This window comes from Corella eumyota, chromosome 5 (assembly GCF_963082875.1).
Source record: "Corella eumyota chromosome 5, kaCorEumy4.1, whole genome shotgun sequence".
In the NCBI taxonomy this organism is placed as follows: Eukaryota; Metazoa; Chordata; class Ascidiacea; order Phlebobranchia; family Corellidae; genus Corella; species Corella eumyota.
The window spans coordinates 9,963,838-9,986,508 of NC_137494.1; the positions used below are offsets into that span (position 1 = coordinate 9,963,838).

At 31.9% G+C, this 22,671-nt stretch overlaps 7 protein-coding genes across 7 annotated transcripts; 3 read left to right on the forward strand and 4 right to left on the reverse strand.

Annotated features, from left to right (window-relative positions):
* The first annotated feature begins 22 nt into the window (after positions 1–22).
* LOC145753819 (uncharacterized) lies at positions 23–1,973 on the forward strand. The gene is made up of 4 exons (XM_082570269.1): positions 23–162; positions 609–770; positions 922–1,041; positions 1,369–1,973. The coding sequence occupies exons 1-4, from the start codon at positions 111–113 to the stop codon at positions 1,455–1,457; spliced, it is 423 nt and encodes a 140-aa protein (XP_082426395.1). The 5' UTR covers positions 23–110; the 3' UTR covers positions 1,458–1,973.
* Positions 1,577–4,380, reverse strand: LOC145753817 (conserved oligomeric Golgi complex subunit 4-like). Its single transcript, XM_082570267.1, has one exon. The coding sequence runs from the start codon at positions 4,193–4,195 to the stop codon at positions 1,919–1,921; it is 2,277 nt and encodes a 758-aa protein (XP_082426393.1). The 5' UTR covers positions 4,196–4,380; the 3' UTR covers positions 1,577–1,918.
* Positions 4,381–6,192: 1,812 nt separating this feature from the next.
* Positions 6,193–8,025, forward strand: LOC145753891 (UBX domain-containing protein 11-like). Its single transcript, XM_082570412.1, has one exon. The coding sequence runs from the start codon at positions 6,238–6,240 to the stop codon at positions 7,759–7,761; it is 1,524 nt and encodes a 507-aa protein (XP_082426538.1). The 5' UTR covers positions 6,193–6,237; the 3' UTR covers positions 7,762–8,025.
* On the forward strand, positions 7,796–9,380 carry LOC145753893 (WASH complex subunit 3-like). Its single transcript, XM_082570414.1, has 5 exons — positions 7,796–8,122; positions 8,293–8,457; positions 8,550–8,716; positions 8,822–8,917; positions 9,074–9,380. The coding sequence occupies exons 1-5, from the start codon at positions 8,012–8,014 to the stop codon at positions 9,165–9,167; spliced, it is 633 nt and encodes a 210-aa protein (XP_082426540.1). The 5' UTR covers positions 7,796–8,011; the 3' UTR covers positions 9,168–9,380.
* Positions 8,451–11,531, reverse strand: LOC145753890 (CWF19-like protein 2). The gene has a single exon (XM_082570410.1). The coding sequence runs from the start codon at positions 11,503–11,505 to the stop codon at positions 9,433–9,435; it is 2,073 nt and encodes a 690-aa protein (XP_082426536.1). The 5' UTR covers positions 11,506–11,531; the 3' UTR covers positions 8,451–9,432.
* Positions 11,532–11,912: 381 nt separating this feature from the next.
* LOC145753892 (very-long-chain enoyl-CoA reductase-like) lies at positions 11,913–13,216 on the reverse strand. Its single transcript, XM_082570413.1, has one exon. It carries the CDS (start codon positions 12,858–12,860, stop codon positions 11,943–11,945), a length of 918 nt encoding a protein of 305 aa, XP_082426539.1. The 5' UTR covers positions 12,861–13,216; the 3' UTR covers positions 11,913–11,942.
* A 759-nt stretch (positions 13,217–13,975) lies between these two features.
* Positions 13,976–20,607, reverse strand: LOC145751983 (heterogeneous nuclear ribonucleoprotein L-like). Its single transcript, XM_082568159.1, has 14 exons — positions 19,937–20,607; positions 19,723–19,786; positions 19,231–19,316; positions 18,751–18,847; positions 18,091–18,151; positions 16,905–16,979; positions 16,661–16,785; positions 16,419–16,568; positions 15,742–15,863; positions 15,569–15,667; positions 15,169–15,274; positions 14,951–15,008; positions 14,366–14,461; positions 13,976–14,274 (listed from the first exon to the last, which is right to left on the reverse strand). Exons 1-14 carry the CDS (start codon positions 20,041–20,043, stop codon positions 14,198–14,200), a joined length of 1,323 nt encoding a protein of 440 aa, XP_082424285.1. The 5' UTR covers positions 20,044–20,607; the 3' UTR covers positions 13,976–14,197.
* Positions 20,608–22,671: the final 2,064 nt, after the last annotated feature.

Genomic DNA, 22,671 nt, shown 5'->3' on the forward strand with positions numbered 1-22,671 from the left:
AATATCGTATATAAATTTGCTTCCGCATTAGAATGAAAACGTGGACGTTTTAAATTTATTTATCAGTTAGAGAGTTTACCAGCTAATTGTAAAGACGCAATAAATTTAGAATGAAATTCTTTGTTTTCTTCGCATCTGTTCTGTTTTCCATTCTTGCAAAAAGTAAGTTTAATACGGTTTTGACTTTTTTTTATTTTTCACAAAGCAACCGTTTGTTACCGTTGCAGAATATGGTGTAGTGGTAAGCAGCAGCATGGTGTAGTGGTAAGAACACTTGCTACACGCCCATGAGGTCGTTGGTTTAATCCCCACTGCTCTTATGCTGTAGCGGCCGTGCGGAAGGCGTTATAAACGGTAAAATCTCCTGCTGAGCCAGCACTTAATCAGCAGAAAAATTACTGGACAGTGGGCAATTGTAATCTCTATAATATTCCAAACTGCTAAAGGCAACTCGAGACTGGGTCGGATTAGCTAATGTTACTCTATGTTTAGGTCGCGCATTCGACCTTACCACATTGAGGATAAAAATATATACAAAAATTATATATACATACAATATAAAAACAGATAAATACCAAAAAATTAACACTGCTGATAATTATTTCAAGGTTTCGCTTTGCAATGTTACCAATGTTCGTTTGACTTCAATTTGCCACTAGTCAACCCTGGGTGCGAGGGCCCTGACGTCGACCCTCATTTCAATCTTACTTGCCCTGACAACTTGCAGAGTTGTGCTGTACGAACTCAAACGATTAACTCTGTGACTATAGGTTTGTTAAAAGATTTTATAAAATGTTTCTAATATTTTCGGAGCATGGTATTATTAAAGCGGCCTTAAGTTTTTCTTGGAAGTTTAATGTTTAAAATCAAATTATTTTACAAATCTTTTTAGGGTTCGTTAATTTCTTATGTTATATTTAGGCGGCGTTTCCACCCCAGAATTAACAAGTATTTTAAGAGAATGCACCAATATGACGCAACCTTCCCCTAATTGTAACAGCACAAGCCTCGGAACGCAATGTCATAGCGTATGCGAAACCGGTACGTTTTTAATATTATTATTTAACTTACACAGTTTGTAAACACAATTTTTTGCCCAAATACCAACTCAGCATTATTTAACAACTGACTTTCGATGGTAATTGTTAAGTAAAGCAAATAATCTTTCACTACTTTCACTTGCGTTGATTCCAAATACTTTCATGTAAAATCGCCCTTAAGTAAAGTGCTATGAACTGTACATAATCCTGCCAAACTGTCAAATACAGCTAGAAACTGGGGTTCTTGTTATGAAATTCTATGTTTAGGCCGCAGAGCGTACTTTTTATATTAAAAGTAAGTGTATTTAAAATAGTTTTTTTTTTTTAGAATTGTGCAACGGGGCAGGTTCCACCTCGATCAGCATCGCAACAACCTCATTCTTATTGGTGCTATCAGCGTTCGTTGTTAGCATGTAAAAAAGTCGTTTATACGTTCATGAAATCTGTTTATAAAACCATATTTATCCAAGCCCGATTACCCTTACATATTATTTAAACCTATTTAAAAAAAATTAGATTGAATTTCGTTATATTAATTTTAATACAATTTTACGAAAATGACGTTTTAATAAGCAAATGATAAACGGAAATGACGTAATAAGAACAGGAAAGCTGTATGATATGCCCAAAAACAACTATTGTTACATAAATAAAAGTAAAAAAAACAATTGCAAGTGTAGCGTCATTTAATTAATAAACAATATACCGAATAATATTTTTCTGGTCTTGCCTAATAAAATATAAATAAAGCCTGGGTGCAGTAAAATTGTGCAATTTAAAATATTAGGCATCTCTTTATTGTTCATAATATATTATAAAAGCCTATTAAATAAATGTGATATTTTTAGAGCTTTTCGAATTTGTTTATTTAAATTTTCTTACAGTTTTAATTTTCTTATGTCATCTGATTTAAAATCAATTCGAAGTGACAAAACTTGTCTGACCTCTGCAGGGGTCAATCTCCAGGTCAAAGACCCCTGACCCCAATAATCACTGATCTCAGAAACTTGCTCCAGGTTTAATATACTTGACATCTGCATTAATCTCGCAAACCGATCTCGAACAGTCCATGATGTCATAGATGTAAGATAATTAACAAGAGATCGAAGTTCTTTGTCAAAAAATAAGGCACCAAGTCGATTAAAAACACTCTTAAAAATCACCTTTTCTAATTGAACTACAATTTCGTTGATTAAATGACTAACAAGTTGATCAAATATTGTTGTCGACAGGGTTGATTGAAACTTGTTGATTACTGACTGAAGGTTGAAAATAATTTGTTGAATCCAAGGATCATTTGCTTCGTAAGATGCCAAATCATCTTCGCTTATATTATGAGAAACTGAAAGAAAATTTGAGATCCAAGGTTTAAGTTCGGGTTTTAAAGATGACGAACTAAGCTCTGTCAAACCATTTTGTAAAACACTTTGAAATTTTGAAGATAGAAGCCCCAAATCGGATAACAAACTTTCAAGCTTGGCTTTACCCTGATCAGATAGATCACTGAAAACTTTGTTAACTTCAGCATCCAAACTATTTTTTAAAGTGTGAATGTGGTCACTAGATACCTCGCAGTTGTTTAAAGTACATAAAAATTGTTGCCGAATTTCATTGTTTTGTTCATCCACACTCTGTAATTTTCCTTGTTGAAATGTACTCTGCATTACATTGTACGCAGAGCTGATATTATCCAACATGCCACCGGATGGAAAACCAACTTTGATTTGATTATAAAGAGTGTCTTTAAACTCAGCATCCAAAATGCTTGTGGCATGGTTTAGCATTGCGCAAACACAATCTATTGACGAACTAGTCATCGATCTTTTAATACACTGTTTCAATATAAAGAAAACATCGTCGGTCATACTGCTTGTGAGATTTCCTTTCTCAAAACTATCCATTTGGATTGCTTTCGCAATCGACTCCCTCATGTAGAACTCCTCCATTATAATGTAGTAACCGACTACCTCTTGTATGCGATGATTAAGATCACAATTCGAGATCCAGGTAAGCAGTTCTTTGTGTTTTTGTTGTCTGGTCTCTTCTGTTGGGAAAACAGTATTGATGTCAGATTGAACTCTTCGTTTTATAAACCTGAGGTAGAGTTCAGTGCGAGCGCTGATAACTGTTGCTTCTGTTAAAAGTTTTTCCAAGTCCCGCGGGTCAACAGTTTTAATATCTTCAGACCGTTTTGACACAAACATGGTTTGTTGAACTTGTTGAACAGTTTCCATGAATTTGCGCATTTTTAAAAACTTTGTTAAAATCTCGTTGGTTTGAACATCGCATTCAAATTGAATGTTTTTAATCAAAACAAGCAACTTTCCTGGACCATAATAAGTTTCAACCAGGGGCTGTTGCTTTTCAACGGTTCGTGCTATTCCCTCAAACAACAAAGTTAAAACATCTGAGAAAATTAGATTATATCTAGGCTGCGATGAATCTATATTTAACGCTTGTTTTAAATTTTCTTTTGAACTGGTTGATATTTCTTGCTGTAAATATTTTGAAAATTTTTTGAGACCTTGGTCCTCCATTTTAAGTAGTGGAAATATTTTAAAGAATCGTTCTACTGATGCAAGGTCGTTATTAGCAACAGCAAGATCAAATTGCTCCTCAACAATCCTTGTCATCTCTTTGCGAGCATCCTCAAGAATGTGTAGTGAAGCTTTAACACTTGAACTTTCTATTCCCTCTGGTATACTTTGCTTGATGACGTTTTCGTCTAAACACAAATATCGATGAATATTTGCAGCTGCTTTTTCATAGTCATTAGATTCCAAAGCTGATTTTACACCATCAGTACAAAATTTAAGATCGAGAACATCATCAACTCGTTGAATCGCTTCAAAAACTTGAGATTTTGCCAAATCTAATAACTTGACTTTCGAACTGATATTTTCAGCCAAATTGCAAGTGAAATTAACAACTCCACATAAACTTGTACAATCAGATTCTAAAAGTTCCAAATTTGGAAGTAGGTTATTTAGGTTTGATACTTTTTCGTCAAACACGAATTGTGTCTTAAAAAGTTCAATTAATTGTTCAGAATGTTGTTGTTCTTCCTTCTGTGTTGCTTCAAAAGCATTTAAAATTTCAACAGGATCACACAATTGGGAAATATCTGAGAGATTTGTTGAAAGTTTGGATGCCATTATCAAAAAGTTTTATGATTAGGTTGTAATTTCCTAAATATATATACATAATACAATAAAAGTTTAGAACACACAATTGTCGAATAAGACCTATATAAAGTCCATAATAAGTATATAAAAATATGTAGACAGGGATGTCCAATATCAAAAATAAGACTAAGTTAACAAAGTTGCTCTACAACCAAGTTTTTAAATTTTACATGAACAATAAACTAATTTTAACAATTAAAAAAAATCGAGTCATGTATGTTTTTTTTTTTTCATATCGTTAATAGCGCCTTACTTAAAGGCGCTACAGCATAAGACCAATGAGGGTTGAACCCACGACCTTATGTGTGCTGTAGCAAGTATTCTTACCACTACACCACGCTACCGGTTAAATGTTGTTCGGCTTTAGACAAAACATTGTGCCGTACATGAGGTCATGGATTTGATTTCCAGAACAAACATCCATGTTGAAGCAACCTTACAGCCTTAAGGCATTAAAAATGGCATAAAATCCCACCCTTTATAAAAATTAAATGTCAGGTTAATTAAGGGCAACATAATTAATCATTCCCAAATGCTTTTTTTCGATTGCATGCACGGGCAGACAAGATCTCGTCGAAAACTACCCTACTATTCAGACTGGACTATGACCACTACACCATGCTGTGGTGTAGTTTTTATTATTATTTTTTTTAATTATTTTTAACACTGTAACTACCATCGACCAGTATGGAAAGTAGGGCAGCGTGCACGCACAATATTTTTTTCATTAAAAAAAATGCACGTCTGGCTCTAAAAGTAAACACAAAATTAAAGGTAAATACGTTAACATAAATCACGCGTGCACGCGTAGACCGAAAATTTTGATATATATGAGTCACGCCAATTTTAATGCTTGCATGCACGAGATCTCGTCGAAAACTGCCCTACTTTCCTCACTGGAACATCGACAGTGATAGGATTGCTTTACTATTATAAATCAAATGTGCTATAACTTTCTTATTTCTGTACAATTTTAATTTGTTATTTCGTCACTCCTCTGTCCAGTCTCTTTGTCTGTTATATTTTTGTTTATTTTTTTGGTGTATATTCTGTAAAATGTATTTTATTCTATTGTAATTATTATCAATTTAGTCTATACTAGGTTTAGTCACTATGCCATAATATACTATAAAAGTTTTGTGTAAACATTAATACTTTTGGCATGTTTTAAATCATTAAATTGATTTTGTCATTTTTTCCCGTGGCATTGTTGTAATATTAATTGTATATCGTATTTATTGTTCACTTTTATCAATAAGCGAAGAACCAAAATAAATAAAATTAAAAAAATACAACTTTTTGATGATACAAGCACGTTCACATCCACATTAATATCCACTAATCTCTAAACTTTTAATTTAGGCAAATTAAATTTCCAATGACGTGCCAATAAATGGTAATTTCCCTAAATAGTTACAAAATATTTTTAATGTTTTTTTTACACAGCCATTTTAATACTTTCACGATGTGTTTAACACTTTTTTGGTTATAAATGTCTTGTTTCTTGCGTATACAATACACATACGCACAATATCGATATTAGCCAAATTACCGAAAATATTTTAACCAAAACAAAATTCCGAAACAGCCATTTTATATTGACATCAAGTTTTACATTTTATTGATTCAATTATATATATTATTTTATTATTTATCAATGTTTTAATTACATGACGGTTAGGGTAAGGGGAGATTATTAGAAATATATCATTGTCGGTAAAATATTTGGTTACATAAAGTGAATTTCCGTAGGAAAGTAATAGAGATACAGCCACTGCGTGAATAGTATTACTACAGAAATAAAATGAATAACATATTAAATTAAATACCTAAAAACGTTTTTTTTATATGACTGTATGATGATCACATCAGTAAGTGCATTACTGCATTGGCTTACTAGGCAATCCCATTTGTTTGTGGGTATTCTTATTTATCAAATTTCTACCTTTCTTATTACAGATTACTGTTTAACTATTTTGCCCTTGGCACCCAACAATAATTCAGTGTTAACTATGAGTTCACCATTACATAGTTTAAGCAAAAAATCACCTTCTAAACCACTTCGTAAACGTTTAATGCCATTTCGTAACTGTGATCTAAGTGATGATCAATCTTTACTTGATGATACTTTACAAAAGATGACAACCAAACATGATGCCACAATCTCATCTTTCGATCCATCATCTGCTAGGTTAGGGCATAATACTAAGAATACTTTAACTAAAAATGTTCCAAATGACATGGAGTTAATAGCAACAATGATGAAAAGGATTTCTCAACTCGAGATCCAAACCCAGTTTTACAGTAAAGAATTAATAAAAAAAGATCGACAAATACAAGTGCTTGAAGAAAAAGTATCCTTGTATTCACAAAATAAAGAAAAAATGGAAAATACAAATACACGAGGACAGTGTGAAGATTATGAGCTTAAGTGTGTCCAACTCCAAAACCAAATTTATGAAATGGAATCCTTTTTGGCTGATTATGGTATGATTTGGGTGGGAGACAATTCAAACCCAGTTTCACATCAATATCTTGATATTAAACCTGATTCAAGTGTGCCTGTTGTTTCCTCTTTAAATGGGTCATGGCAACAAAGTATGTCATTTGTAGGATCTTCTAAAATTAAAATTGATTATGATCTTATAGTCAGAAACGTGAGGGACTTAAACCAGATCGCTGGGGAAGGTGAATCGTTGATTGAGAAAACAAAAGATGGAGCAAGATTAAAGCTTCAAGATTCTGTTCCTCTTACTTTGTATGCAAATGGAATTTTGATGTTTAATGGCCCGTTTCGTACTTTTGAAGACATCACAACTCAAAGATGCATGGGTGACTTAATGGATGGATATTTTCCATCCGAGCTGCAAAAAAAGTATCCTGATGGAGTTCCAATTCAATTAACCGACAGTCGATCTGTATTCTTTAAAGATCCACGAAAAAAAGAAATCTTTCCAGGTATTGGAAGATCGATTGGAAATCTAAATGTATCTGCAGCATCCTCAGTTACTAAATCCTCCAGCACATCTCCATTGATTGCGGAAGATGGTGAAAAAAACTTTTCAAGCAGTTTACCTGGCCCACAATTGAGTGTAGAGCAGTTTCTTCAAAAGTTACCTAAAAATGTTTTAAAAAACGGTCAACTTTTTGATGTTCGAGGCTCACTTAAGGACGTATTAACTGACAACAATGGTCAAACAGAGCAAAGCACTGAAATTGTTGATACTAAAGCAATTCAAGAAATGCAAGAAAGAATGAATTTGCCTGAAGAAACAAGGCCAGTTAGTGCAAGAAATATTACCACAATTCGGGTGAAATCAGAGAGCGGGGCCAAGACATACCTATTAAAAATGAAGTTTACTGACACCATTGGAGATTTAAGAAGTTACATCAACAAACAACGTCCTAACCATCGCAGACAGTTTGATATCATTTCAACCTTTCCAAAGCAAATTCACACAAATTCTAAAAAAACACTTCAGGATTCTGGCCTCGTACCCAATGCAGCTTTGCATTTGAAACCTAAAAACAGTTAGTTTATTTGGAAATGTCATATATAACTAAAACTTTTTTAGTATTTTTTAAGTCTTTTATTTGTGTTTGTGTATTGCTGTGCATTTTATGTTCTCTTTTTACCTATTTGAACATTGAAAATAAGGTATTATTCATTTCCCCACTGTATACTTTTTTAGCTTAACCACTGTAAATGTTTTGAAATAGTTTCAAGTATTGTGCTCAATGTAGCCCTAGTATTTTCTATAGAATTTAATTTAAAAAGGTTATTTTATGTTTTTTGTAGAGTTGCTTATATTCATATTATTTAAATTGGTGTTAAATAAAGTAATGGATGGGGATGAAGATTTAAAACTTAGTGGTCCAAATGTTGATTTATTCAAAGTAGGTTATACTTTTTTTTTAAACTTGTCTATGTTTTAGTTGTGAACGCAACTAATATTATGTTTTTTTTTATTTTAAAGGCCCTTTAAATTGCATATACATACGTTGTGTACTAAGCTGTTTTATTTATAAAGCCTTTTTTTAAACTTTTTTACATTTTCTAAAAATAGGTCCCTCCTTTAAATCACAAACGATCTGTCACTTTTATGAATCACTTTTTGCTTCACACTTCAAATTTTATTAACAACTTTGCAGCTGTATCAGAAGAAAAGTTGTTAGCACAATCTCTTGAAATTCAAAAACTGGAAATAAGTCTTAAAATATTAGAAGCCAAGGTATGTTTGCAAATTTTTATAACAGTATTTAAATACTTTTACAAAAGAACATATTTAAGTTAACTGTTTAAAGCGATATGGTAATATATTAGCTGGATTCAATACCCGGCTTGGAAAATACAACTACAACCAAACCAAAAGAAGCACCTGAGCCTATAAGTAGTGCCCCTGTGCAACAAGCACCAAGTCCAGCGGACAATCAACCAGAAAGTAATAATTCCCCTTCTGCTAATGTCATTACAGTTAAAAATGATCCCAGGTAATTTCCAAATTTATTTCATCTACTTTTAACTTTTATTTTTGTTTTACAAAAACACATTTTCCGAATAATATATTACACATTTAAAATTTTCTTATTTTCAAGGTATGCTAGATTTTTAAAGATGGTAAATGTTGGCGTACCTAAGGTTGCTATTGAAAATAAAATGCGTTTGGAAGGTCTTGATCCAACATTACTGGAGTAAGTTTACAGAAATCCTTAATTTTTTTCGTCGTTAAGCACAATTTCAACAACCTAAAACAGCTCAAATAAATATTTGTTTTAGGCCTTGGTATTTAAAGTTACCCAATAATTAGACTGTGTAGCCAAATTTTTCAAATTTTAAATTGTTTTTAGTACTCCTGATGCACCAGTACCTGATGCTGTAGTTCCAAGCTCCGAAGAAAATTCAAACAGCGACGATTCGTCGTCAGAAGATTTCAGCGATTAATTTTTTATACCCATCATGTCATGTGCAATATCATTTTATGTCAACTAATTTTTTTAGCTTATTGTTTATGGTGTAGTACATTAAGGATGTATGGTTTTTTAACTAAAAATTAAGTTGTGTAATTGATTAAAGTAATTTATTACAAGCACTGATCAAACATTAAACATAAAAAATATATAAATAAAGTTCAATAAACATAGATTTATCAATGTGTGCTTAAAATGTTAAAAAAAAAATCATAAGGCAGATTTGACAATTATAATATTTATGTGACTGTATTCGTCCAATTAAATTCCTTGTACCACTTTTCAAACTCCAATGTTCTTTTGGTTTGGTCACTAAAATGTTCCTCTTTTGGTTTTCTCCACAATTGGGGGTCGGCATCAAGCATTCCACCTAAGATTTCCCTTCCAAAATAAAGCGGAAATTTGTATTCATCTTCAACAACATGTGCATATCCACCATCCATTGCAAAATCAACAGCAAAGTATGGCAGACCAACTGGGATTTTATCCCGGACACTTTTACCCCGGGTATCGACTAGTTTTTTATTTTGACTCCATTCACCCTCACACTCCTGTATGGCTTTGTGAAAATATATTGGTGCAACATCACCTAGCTCTTTAGGTAATGGAATACATTCAATAAAGAAGTGATGAGAATATATTAAGTTAATGCAAGTTTGTATGAACACACAGTCGTCTCCTTGTTCACGGAACATGTTGCATAATGATTGCATAAATTTTCGTATTTCACTCCACACATTTTCGTCCAAAGCAGTTGCAGTGACACAATGGTGCATAGGAGCAATAATACAATGACCAGGTTGCAAAGGTCTATGAGATGGAAGCTTTAAATAGGAAACTTCACCAACTGCTATTATTAAATGTTTCGGATTTTTAGAATTGGTAAAACAATGCTTACACTTTTCAAGTTGCTTCTGTAGTTTTTTATGTTTGGTAATAGCCAAATTTTTATGACTTTCATCCTTTTGCTGCTGTGAATTTACTCTGGAAGTTTCAGATTCGAACACGTCATCAAGTGTAAAGTTTTCACCATCAGCACCTTTAAACATTTTGGAACTAAGTCGAGACATAACTTGACTGTGGTCTTCTGCAGCTCCAGTTTTTTCTCTTTCTACTAATTCTTTAAGAGAATAGTGATCATCATCAGCAAAGTATCTTTCGCGCTCGCCATCTTTATCATGAACCAAAACCTTCTTATTTTTTCGTCTTTTTGAGATTTTACCAAGCGGCATATCACTTTGAGTAACTGGCCATGATTGACCCGTCCTTGTTGTTCGAGTAAGAACAACTGTTTCTCCTTCATCACTAGAACTTGAATTTCTAATTTTATTACCACCCTCAGATTCTTGATTACCAGACGAAAGTTTCAATTTCTCCGAAATTTGTAGTTTTCGATTGAGTTTTTCGATCAATGCAGTGTTGCCCATTAACTCCGCTTTTATCAACTTAGCTGCAATCACATTTTTTTCTTGTTTTGTAAGAATCTTCCCCTTAACTTGTTCTGTTGGCTGTTGAGGCTCTGATGTACTGGGTTTTTGAGGTACATTCGAAGATTTTTGAACTGGTTTTGCAGATGGTAAAAACTTGGGTGAGTTATCATAATTTGGTTTAGCATCACTTTTAGGCTTTTTCCAACTTGGAATATCAGTTAATTTAGAGTTATTGCAAGTGTTTTGAGGTTTTAAAAATCTTTTTCTCGAAGAAGTTGAAGATGACCCAGCATCATTCGGTTTTATAAATCTGCTTTTTGAAGTGGATTTATTTGACGATATTTCACCAGGTTTTATAAATCGCCTTTTTGTTTTGTTATCTGGAGATTGGTTTATGCCATCCCTTTTTTCAGCAACATCCAACATGTCTTGAAATGCTTTCCAAGAACCATATCGATCTGCAGCAATATCTTCCAGACTTCTTTCACTCTTCTCACTTTGTTCTTTCATTCTTTTTAAAGATCTTTGAAGCCATATTGCATCGGGAACAAATGATGATGACTGTTCTTTTTCAGGAGGTAAGCCCTTATTTCCAGATTTCCAGTAAGGATTTAATTCTTTGCTATGTTGACCAAGTTGGTTAATTGAGTTTAACTTATTTTCGACATCACAATTTTTTTGTTTCTTTTTATCATCTTTGATATCTTTAGTCGACACTGTTTTGATGCCGGATAAAAAATCTTGTTGCATCCAGTTATTATCGAATCTTTTTTGAGGGGTCTCTTTTTCTATCCACTTTTCCTCATTTTCACTTTCACTGTGGCTTGAATAATTCTTCTTTACCTTCTTGTTTTCCCTTTTTTTCGTTTTTGATTTTCCCATGATAGTTTTAAGATACTTTAATTACAAAACTATGTAGAAAACCTATTTATCTAGAATTATTTCAAACAAAAACTGGTTAAAAATAAAGCAATTACATCAAATATAGCAACCTAATTAGTAAATCAATTAAAATACTAAATCAGAAAATAAACAATTAAATGTTATTTTTGATTAAACTTATTTTGCACAAATTAAAAAAGGTAGTATAACATGATAAATAACATGTTTTTTTACATTTGATTTACTTGGGTTATATGTTTACACAAAAATGAAGAAAAACAATCTAGTACCAAATCAAATAGTAATTGGCTATATAATATAAAATCATTATAAATTAAAAAATTTGTTATCTATCTTACTAAACATTTTGCATAAATATTTTAAAAATTAATAAAATAAAAACTCCAATAAACATGCGTTTTTATACAAATCTCATTTTACAAAAAAAATGGAATAATAGCCTTTCGAGATCTTGGGTAATTGCTAAACTCCCTTTTGTAATTTCGATGCTTTCCCAGTGCCCAGATAGACATTTGAGCACATCCAACCATAGCGAACAACAAGCCAAACATGGTCTGTGTCATCAAAGCAAAAGCCAGCCAGGATCCAATCTCATAAGTGTAATTAGGACAAGACACTAAACCAAAAAGCAAGGTAAACGGGTTGCCTGATGGGTATGGAATTTTTCTCTCTTTGGATCCAGCCGGTCGAAGATTTTTAAATGCTAAATGAATGGACAAGTTTCCCAACTCAAAAAAAATAAACAAACCAAGACCAATATTAACTTGTAAGTCACCATAACTTGGAGTGGTATACAGTGGGTGATTGATATAGTAAGCAATCAAACCAGCGAAGGTCCAATAGTATGAGCAATTTTTAAACAGATTTTTAATAGGCATTGTGCCGTGAGAAAATCGATGTACAAATTTTGTTTCCAAAAGCCTTTTAAGGTAATGAAACGAGTGGCATATTGCTGCCAAATGGACAACTTGCAATTTACTCGGAATAAATGCAAACTCCTGCCCATAAATCAAGGGCAGACGAAAGTAAAACAGCAAGTACACAAACAAAGGTCCTCCATATTCGCAATAAAATACAGTTGACCACCCCAATTGGGTTCCAAGATCCTTGAAGTACAAAATAGCATCAGCTCCAAGATTTAGTTTACCCAAAGTGTCAGTATCATTTAAAGATTTTCCTCTTGGCTCTAATCGAAAGGATTGACGAGAGGGATAATATTTCGGGTTTTTTTTTGCAAATAAATCTTTAACTACTTCGATAGTTGTGTTACCTGTCACCCTCTCTAAAACACATAATTTATTTTTCGATCGAGCATCCACTATTTTCAACTCCATTTTAAATTATAAAAACTGTTTTATTAAATTACAAACTGACAATATCAAAAAATCTTTTAACAGTCTAATGACAAATAAAAGCTAACAAAAACAGAAACAGTTTAATTGTTTTTGTGTAAAATAAAAGCAATATCTGAATATGTTTCATACAGACGTCATTTTATAGTATATTAAGTAATACCTAACTGCCTGCATTAAAGTCTGTTAAAGGTTTGAACTAAACTCTTAGAATATGGTTAAACAGTCAGCCTTATAAAGCCGTGACTTGAATTAGCAGTTCGTAAACTACAACCTCGTTTAGCAAGCAACTTTTATGATTAATTATTCGTCAAGGTGACCCTTGATCGCCAAATTGTTTGTATTGTGAAATGTCGTTACGAAACTTGCTTGCTCTTGAAATAAAAAAAAGCACATGCAACCAAATAAACGTGATGGGTTTTAGTTGCGAAAAGCACTTCTCCGACTAGCGATAAAACTGCTGCTCTGTATTGTATGAAATTGTTAAAAAATAATTTACCCGTTTTAGTTAAAAATTTATTCTTTGTGTTAGAAGAAAAATCCATCATTACGCAGGCGTAATATGGTAAAATATGGTTTTCGAAAATTTTGCTTTCGACGTTGGGAAATCGATAAAATTTAATGTTATTTTTTTTTCACTTTTGTTTATCCTCGATGTGAGAAGGAAAGGTTAACTTCACAACGTAAGCATAAAATAACATAAATTGATGCCCGTTTACCCGGCGCACGCAACGTAAGTGTGCGTAACTCAATGGAGTGGTTCAAATTTAAAAAAAGTTACGTAAGATTTCGTATAATTTTGCGGCTGTAGCTAAATTTACGCAAGATTTTGTAAGCGGTAAGCTTTTGTAAGATCCTTTTTATTATTTAAAACTAAATCTGAACAAGACCTCGCCATGTTAGGTAAAACAATGTAGCGCAACGCAGTGTTACCCCTATCGTGCAAACAGGCCTTTACCCCGACCCAGTATCGAAATGCCTTCAGCAATTTTGGATATTACTGATCATGTTTACCCGCTAATTATAAGCTCCTGATTAGGTGTTGGTTCTGCAGAAGTTTACACTGTTTTTTATCACCTTACTTAGGGTATATTTTTTTCCACATCCAATTTAGCAATTTAACACAAATACAGATTATTGGTAAACAAAAACGACAATAAAATTGACTTTATTTACTTTAACAACACTAATATTGTATAAATAATTTTAATTCGTTTTAAATAAAAACAGGTCAGTAAAATCAAACATATTTTTTCCACATTTTTGTACAAATTTGCAACGGTTCAACATGGTTTGCCTATGCCTGCTATTACTTCAATTTATTCATGCGCCTCTCTTGCGCTGGCTGAGTTGGCAGTTGAGAAACAAAGTTTTAAAACGTAAGGAAACCTCCCATCTGAAATTAAATATTAATTACACTAGTAAAAATGTTAAATAAAGTAAAAAAGTGAAATCCTTTTTATAAACAAAACATAAAATGTAAGAACTTGGATTTTCCATCTTGTAATGATTTATCATTGTCAGAGCCTCCATTGCTTCAGTTTTGTCCTCAAATTCCATCAATCCAGATGAGCTGCGGTCACCTTCGAAAAATCACAACATTAAGTGCGATATTTAGACAAGCATAAATTTACAGGCTTTATATGATTTTTACTTGTTTTAATGGCATTCTTAAGTAAGGCTCTATACACTGTTTAAACTCCTGTCGAGCTATAAACCAATCAGCAGATTTATTGTAGGGAAAATGTAAATATTAATACTTTAAAATGCAAATGTAAACTTGTAACTGAGTCAATTAAACAAATAAGGTTTAGAATAAGAGGAAACATATTTGTTGCACAAACCCAGACTCTGGAAGTTTGAAATTTTATTGTCTATTGATGATTAGTCTGCTAATTGGTTTTTGGAATCGGCAACAGCTCAAACTGTTTATAGCACCTAACTTTAGGAATTTACAGCATGAAAGTATTACGAATTAGGTCCATGACCTCTTATTAGTAAAACCAAGTGGTTAAGGGTTTTAGTTAAAAGTTTATCATTTTACAGAATAAAATAAATCATAAAAAACATACTTTTAGACTTGAATGGAGTAAATTTGCCTGGAGCTTTTAACTTAAACTCTTCAGTTATCTTGACAAAAAAAAGTGTTTCAAATTTGATTAAAATTTTAATTTAATAGTTTTAATCTTAAAGAAACTGATACTGGCAGTTTAATTAGTGAAACAAAAAAAAAATATAAAAATATATTTTCTAGAACCAAACATAAAATTAATCATTTTTAAACTATTACCTCTGCCATTTTCTTATCATCAAAATCAATAGGAGCATTATAATAATGAAGAACCTTTGAAGGATGCTGAATCCTATTCTTAGATGCCTGTTCAGATGTCATAAATCTAAAAACAATATAGAAAATTAATTTTATACTATACAGATCATTTTCCCAAAAATGTTATTTTACCAATATTTATATATTTTTTACGCCTCTTACCAGTCCCCTTTCCTGGAAAACGTCCTTTAGTTTTTAAAAATTGCAGTAAACGTCATTTTCAAAATTTCGATTTTAAAAATATGTTTATTCAGTCAAACAGTTTATAATAATATATATAGGCGTTAATATCAGATATCAAAGCTGTAAAAGTTAGATTTTTTTAAAGATTTTAAATTCCATTTTAATATAAAATGATTACCTGTTATTTCTGGAGTTTCCAAAATCCATTTGATTTGGAGTTCCATCACTTAGGTCGCTAACCCCTCCTGTGTCATTCAAATACATTTGTTTTGAGGGCCTGGAAATTATTTAAATAACAACTTAGTAAAGATTAAATAACAACTTAGCCAAGAACATTGTAACAAAACTTACGCTAAAGAAAGTTTTTCACCATAGAAAGTCATTCCTGAAAGATTGTTGATAGCTCGATCCACTGCTGATGGATCACCCATTTGTACCATTGCTGTACCTGGTTTACTTTTCAGAAATTTTACCTTAAAAAAAAATTTATCAAGTAAACTGGAAGAATAGTTTTTAATGGAAAATGTAAGAAAGTAAGGCTTTAAATTTTGAGAAACTTCAACGTACACATACATAAATATTTAAAGTAAAATATTTTGAGGGATAAAAAATACATGTTTACTTTAAATTAACTTTGACTAAAAACAATTCCCTATTGTTGCAATTTATTAATATTTACATGGTGTCGTTGTAACAACACACGGATTTACTACATGGGGTGCTTGAGTTTAATCCTTACAGTTACCATGCTATGGTGCCTTAAAGTAAGGAACTGCAACTAGTATAAACTTCTGCTGTGTCAAAACAAGTCAGCAAATTAATTATCAAGCATTTATAATCATAATATCCCAAACTGCAAAAGTTGACTTGAAACTGGATTGGGGTAACAAAGTTTATGTTTAGGATGTAAATTTGGCGTTCTTACATTAAGGATAAACATCAAATGAGAAGATTTAATAGTAAGCAATCAAATGTATAAGAATATTTAACCGGCATTCTACTAGTTGAGTTTAAGTAAATTAATTTACCTTCATAACATTGCCATACAGACATAAAAGATTAAAAACTCGCTCGCAATTCATCTTAACTGGGTGAAGCCCATACAACATCAATACAGGGGAATGACTAAAACCCCCCATTCCTCCTTCGGTGGGTCCATAATTGTCATAATCACCCATCTGTCATAGGGTAACATGATTAAACCCAAAAGTTATAAAATGAATTTAGGATGATTTCATAATAACAAAAAAATCACTAAAAAAATACTGACATGGTGGTGTTGAGGTGGCATCATTCTGGGAGCACCCCTTCTTTGTCCACCCATGCCCCTTCCTCGCACATTTATTCCCATGTTTGTTGGTCGTTGTTGACCTATACCACCTCGACCCATGTTGCCTGGGTAAAAATATAATGTTATTAGGCAGCAATCTTTTTTCTTATTAAAGGTTTAAAAAATTACTTTAATAAAAAATTCTATTTAGGAAATAAATTTAAGTTATAATATTTATTATCACCTCTTCCAAACCCCTGATCTCCCCCAAAACCAACTGGGGCATCCCCTAACAAAGCTGGTGCTGGAACTGGCGGATCTGTAACAACAAAATAATTAGTTAAAAAAATTTGGGGGTAATTTTAAAAAATTTCAATATGAATTATGAAAAATATTAGTATAATATTTAAGTAAATACAGCAAGTAAAAATAAAAAATTTACAACATTTCACACTATAATGTTCACAAATAGGATTTCATGTATATATAGCAAAAAAACACATTAATATTATCGAATTTTAACAATCATCAGTTAAATTAAAATTACTGCACAAAAGCTCTTACCATTATTATGTAGCTTACCAAACAAGAAGAAATTGCGTTGGGAAGTTGACTATCACAATAACAAAAAATTGAATTATTTTACAACATATTAATGCAATTACTTTTTAAATAATTCAAATGTTATAAAAATACTTGAATATGTAAATGTATCTTTTTAAAATCTATTCATGAACTGATTGTTATTATTTTGTACCGCTGTTCAAGAAACTTATCCATGGTTATTGTAAGTTTATTTAGTTTGAGTATCTTTTTATTGTCTGAAATTTTTGTTATAAAATGTTATGTCCCAGATTTGTATGGATATTACTTTAAATCTGCTCTTACAAAGGTTGTATAACAAAAGTTTCTGTATTGTTTTGTGCTTGATGTTATGTATCTCCATTGTAGGATATTTTCTTCGGGTGATAACTATGAGGTAGTATGTTATGCATAATTGTTTGTAGATTGATAAAATAAATGCATGTCAAATAAAATTTCATATCGCCTTGTGTTACAAAACAGCATTAGTTTTCAAAACATTATTTTGCTTGTATGTAAAATGTATAAATTGTATTCCATCTTCATGAAATAGGTTGTTATTTAATTGTTCCTGAAATTTTTGAACTGTTTCTGTATTTGTATCCACTGTAATGATCCAATGTTTTGACCTGTAATTTTCTGTAACTGGTTTGTAATATTTTGCTGTTAATGTGAAACAGTTAAACTTGTTGTAAGTGTACTAAAAATTCGGAAAAATGTAAAATTATCAATGTAGCATGATTACAATTTAACACAAACATTAAACGTTAATTTTTTCTTATATGGAAAACTATAATAAAACAACTTTAGTTTTTACAAAATAAATTTAATTATGTTAGGCTTCAAACCTAAGTTGATGGTATAGTCCCAAGTTTCGTCATCATTTTTGTAAACATTTAAACTGGTTGGCTAAAATAAACAGTAAAATTTAAAACTGCATGCCTTATTTAGAAAATGTTTTTTCATTAAACAAAGTAAGCTTACAAACTAATGCTGCATTTTCTTTTAAATTTATTAAACTGGTTTTATGAATACACACAAAAATGAATAGGAATTGTATCTAAGAATTTGATATGAATACAGGAATTCCATCGATCTGGAATCCAAAATAAGGACGACTGGAAAAATAGAAGGATTGTAGCGTATTTTATATTTATTAAACACACTTTTTACAGACTATACAATTCAATATATATACAAATTAATACCTTATTCAAAAAGAATAACATATTAATATATATATTAGTTTCGGTTCGTTTATATCATGTAAACAGAACCAGAACTAAGACATGCGCGACAATTGCAGTCCATGTGAACAGGATGAATGCTAACATGCTTTATGCCTATCTGTTTATAAAGGTCAAATTTTAGAAATAAGGATGGTATGGAATCCCTGTATATATAGCTAATATATTCATAACAATAAACACAGTAATAAAATTGAAATACATTACAAATAAGTCTTAGACTAACAAAAGTTACTAACAAAAGTTATACAAAAAATTTACCTTTGCCCATTCAATTTTCAATGTACAACAACCGGAGTAAATGTCAGCACCGTTTAAGGAAACTTTTGCTCGTTGTGCTGTCTGGATTGAATTGAACGTGATATTATGTTAAGGAAGGTAAAAAGAATCTTATTTGGGAACTAACAACATTCATTTAAAATTTCCCATAATAATTCTTCTATACTAGTAGCTAACAATTTACATTTTAACACAATAACTCTGTAAAACTTGTCAGCGACATGATGAAGTGGTTAGATCAGTTGGCTTTACCATAATAAGTCCTAGATTTAAATCCCCAAAGCTTTTATAATGCAACACTTTTGAGTAAGGGGCTATAAATGGTACGTACTTTATCGAACACTAGTCACAATCCCAAACTGCCTCATTAACTTGAGTATAAAAAATCAATTATTTTCTAGTCCAAAAGTTTAAGGCCATTCATTTATTTTTTTTAAATAATGGGTTTAAATAAAAGGATATTCGATCATGGCCTGTACTCCTCTTTTCCGAAATATAACAATTCTCTGAACCTCACCGCAAGGCTCACATATTGTGTGCAAGATATCCTAAAAAAATTATTAAATAAAAAATTGTTTACGATGATATTCTATTTGAAAAATAGTTTTAAAATGTAAATTACTAGAAAAAAACTAGTCAAGTGATAATAAACAATAGTTTAAATAAAATTTAAAATGCTTTTGTTTTAAACATCTAATGGTGAACCCACGCTGGGTGTAATGCCAGGAGAGACATCCCACTTTAATAGACTGACTCAATGTTATTGCATATTTTTTTTATTAATCGCAAAAGTTTGCTAGAAAATTTTTGATTTAAACTTTGTAGGAAAAAAATATTTTTAAATAGTGTCAAAAAATAATCATATTTATAATGTCAGGTCAACCTAGTTGGGCTATGATTTTTTTTTTGTCAAAATAAATATTGGAAAAATTAAAGTTTACAAAAGTTACTTACAGTGGTAATTGGATAAACAGCATTCATAACAGTAAACAAGAGAACTTTATTTGGCTGTTCATCTCTATAAAAAGGAAATTAAAAAAAGAGTTTAAATTTAAAACAAACACAAAAAAAGTTAAATCTATAAATTTTGGTGTACGATTCAGAAACTCTAAATGCAAAGACAAATTTAAAAAAACAAAATTTTGGAATAAATTTTGTTTGTTTTTACCGAAATTTCTGAGGTCGTTCATCACGAAAATCGTCTTGTTTCAATCCACTTGAACCTCCATTTTCATCCAATCTTTGTCGTTTTGTTTGATGACCTTCGAATGACATTGCACTGCTGCAGTACTTTAGTTTTAGACCTAACAATCTAATACCAATTTATATTTTATTTTTTTTTGGCAGCGTGGTGTAGTGGTAAGAACACTTGCTACACCACCATGAGGTCGTGGGTTTATTCCCCACTGATTTCATGCTGTAGCGCCCTTGAGTAAGGCGCTATAAATGGTATTAACTCCTGCTGACTGGCTGAGCCAGCACTTAATCAGCAGAATAATTATCGGGCAATTATCATCTATAATATCCCAAACTGCCAAAGGCAACTCGAGACTGGGTCGGAGTAACTGATGTTACTCTATGTTTAAGTCGCGCATTCGATTTTCCCACATCGAGGATAAAGATATATATACAAAAAAAAATATTGGCCGCAAAATCAACACATCTGCACTCAAGTTTTAATCAACACATAACAATACCACGTTCCTTTCCTTGCAGCCTTAACAAACAAGGAAATATAAAAAAACATACTAACAGACTGAAGTGCGAAAAGATACTGACAGTGGAAGTGACAGACAGATAAGTTAAGGATCTTTATTAGTTTTGCACGCCCTATATGAAGTCTTCATGAATCGGACTTAATCTACCTGACGAAAATATATATTTGACGGATCAACGGATCGAACGGATTAATGGATCGAGTTTTATTAACTTAATCGAATATATATTAAATAGATATTACATAATTCAAATGCATATTTGACGGATATTTAATTTAACAAAGAAGTTTCATGAATTAAACCCTTACCCCAACCCTCACCTATTCAGATTACCCATTAACACATCCGACCCATTCGATCCTTCTATCCATCTAGTAGTCAATCAATCCATACGATCCGAAAATATATTCTCGTTAAGTGGATTAAGTTGTAATCAGTCTTCATAACCGAAGTATGGCAAATGTGCCACTATATTTTTTTAAATCTGAAATGACGTCATAATTTTATAGCGTATGACGTCAAAATACAGACATTTATTCTCAAAAACAATAAAAATCAATTTAAAACATGTTGAATGACTTATTAATATTTTAATAAAGTAAATTAATTAGATTAAGATGTTAACTCTAATTTAGTCACGCATCCAAATGAACTACCCCTAACGTATTGGGTAATAACTCGGGTTTTAGTTAACCGAATTAGACTAAATAAATTTTGTACCAAAGAAAAAGACTTCACCCACAGCAATCACCCATCAAATCAACTCTATCGCTTCCTGGCGGAAAATGCGTAAACTTTTAAAGTTAGATTTAGACCCAAACTATTCCCGCGTAATACTGTGTTGCCACAAGTTTAGTTTCGCACTCCAATTAACTACCCCTGATGCATTAATTAATAACTCGAGTTCTGGTTAATCGAATTAGACTTAATAAATTTAGTATCAAAGAAGAAGACTTCACCTACAGCAATCACCCATCAAATCTTCTTTATCGCCCTCTGGCGGAAAATATAAAAGCTTTTAACACTAACCAATGATCATACGTTGTATGATCATTGCACTATCCGATATTTACTAATATACAAAAAATGCTTAAATTGAATTAATAGTTAAAAACGAGAGGAACCACGTCACAATTGGGTCTTGTTGTCTTTTTTACTAAAATCTCTTAAATCATTTAATTGCGTAATACTTTATTAAATTGCACGTGAAAAAAAACATTTCAAAGAATATGTCAGACGAGGTGGCCAGACATTTAAACCCCTTTATCTGAACCCCTTCATCTGAACCCCTTACACTTAAACCCCTTACACATGAACCCCTTAAATTTGAACCCCTTCATCTGAACTCCTCACACTTAAACCCCTTACACTTGAACCCTTCACATTTGGACCCCTTACACTTAAACCCCACATACTTGAACCTCTCACACTTGAACCCCTTACATATGAACCCCTTACACTTGAACCCTTCACATTTGACCCCCTTAGATTTAAACCCCTTACACTTGAATCCCTCACACTTGAACCCCTTACACTTGAACCCCTTACATTTGAACCTCTTACATTTGAACACCCTACACATGAACCCCTTACATTTAAACCCCATACACTTGAACCCCATACATTTGAACCCCTTACACTTGAACCCCTTACATTTGAGACGCTGTTTTTAGTAAATCTGAAATTGTTAGTATCGCATTTTTTGGACTTAGTATGATGTTTTTTGTGGTTAGTGAAGTTTTAACTATTAGGTTGGTTTTACTTGTTATTTCAATATTGGTTATTAAAGGGGAACTCAACTGAAAAATACAGGTAGCTAATATATTTATTTAAACTGTACTAAGGCTGTGTTTACACATAGGCACAGAGCTTGGTTTTCGGCACCAGGAACAGAACTCAGCCCAGTGTAAACGATAAAATCGGGTTTCAAACCAGGTTTCACAACACGTAAAATGAGCGGTTTTCATGCCTGGTTTTGGGTATGAAAACCGAGTGTGAACGTTTAAGTTATGAAAACATACTAATCGTAAGTGTAAACGAAAAAATAATTTTAACGACGCCTTATTGCGGTTGTATATGTCATAACCAGTCTTTTAAATTTTATAATATTCGTAAAAAGAGTTATTAAAACCTTCATAAAATTCATTGCTGCGTTATCACGCAGCATAACTTATTTTATTAATTT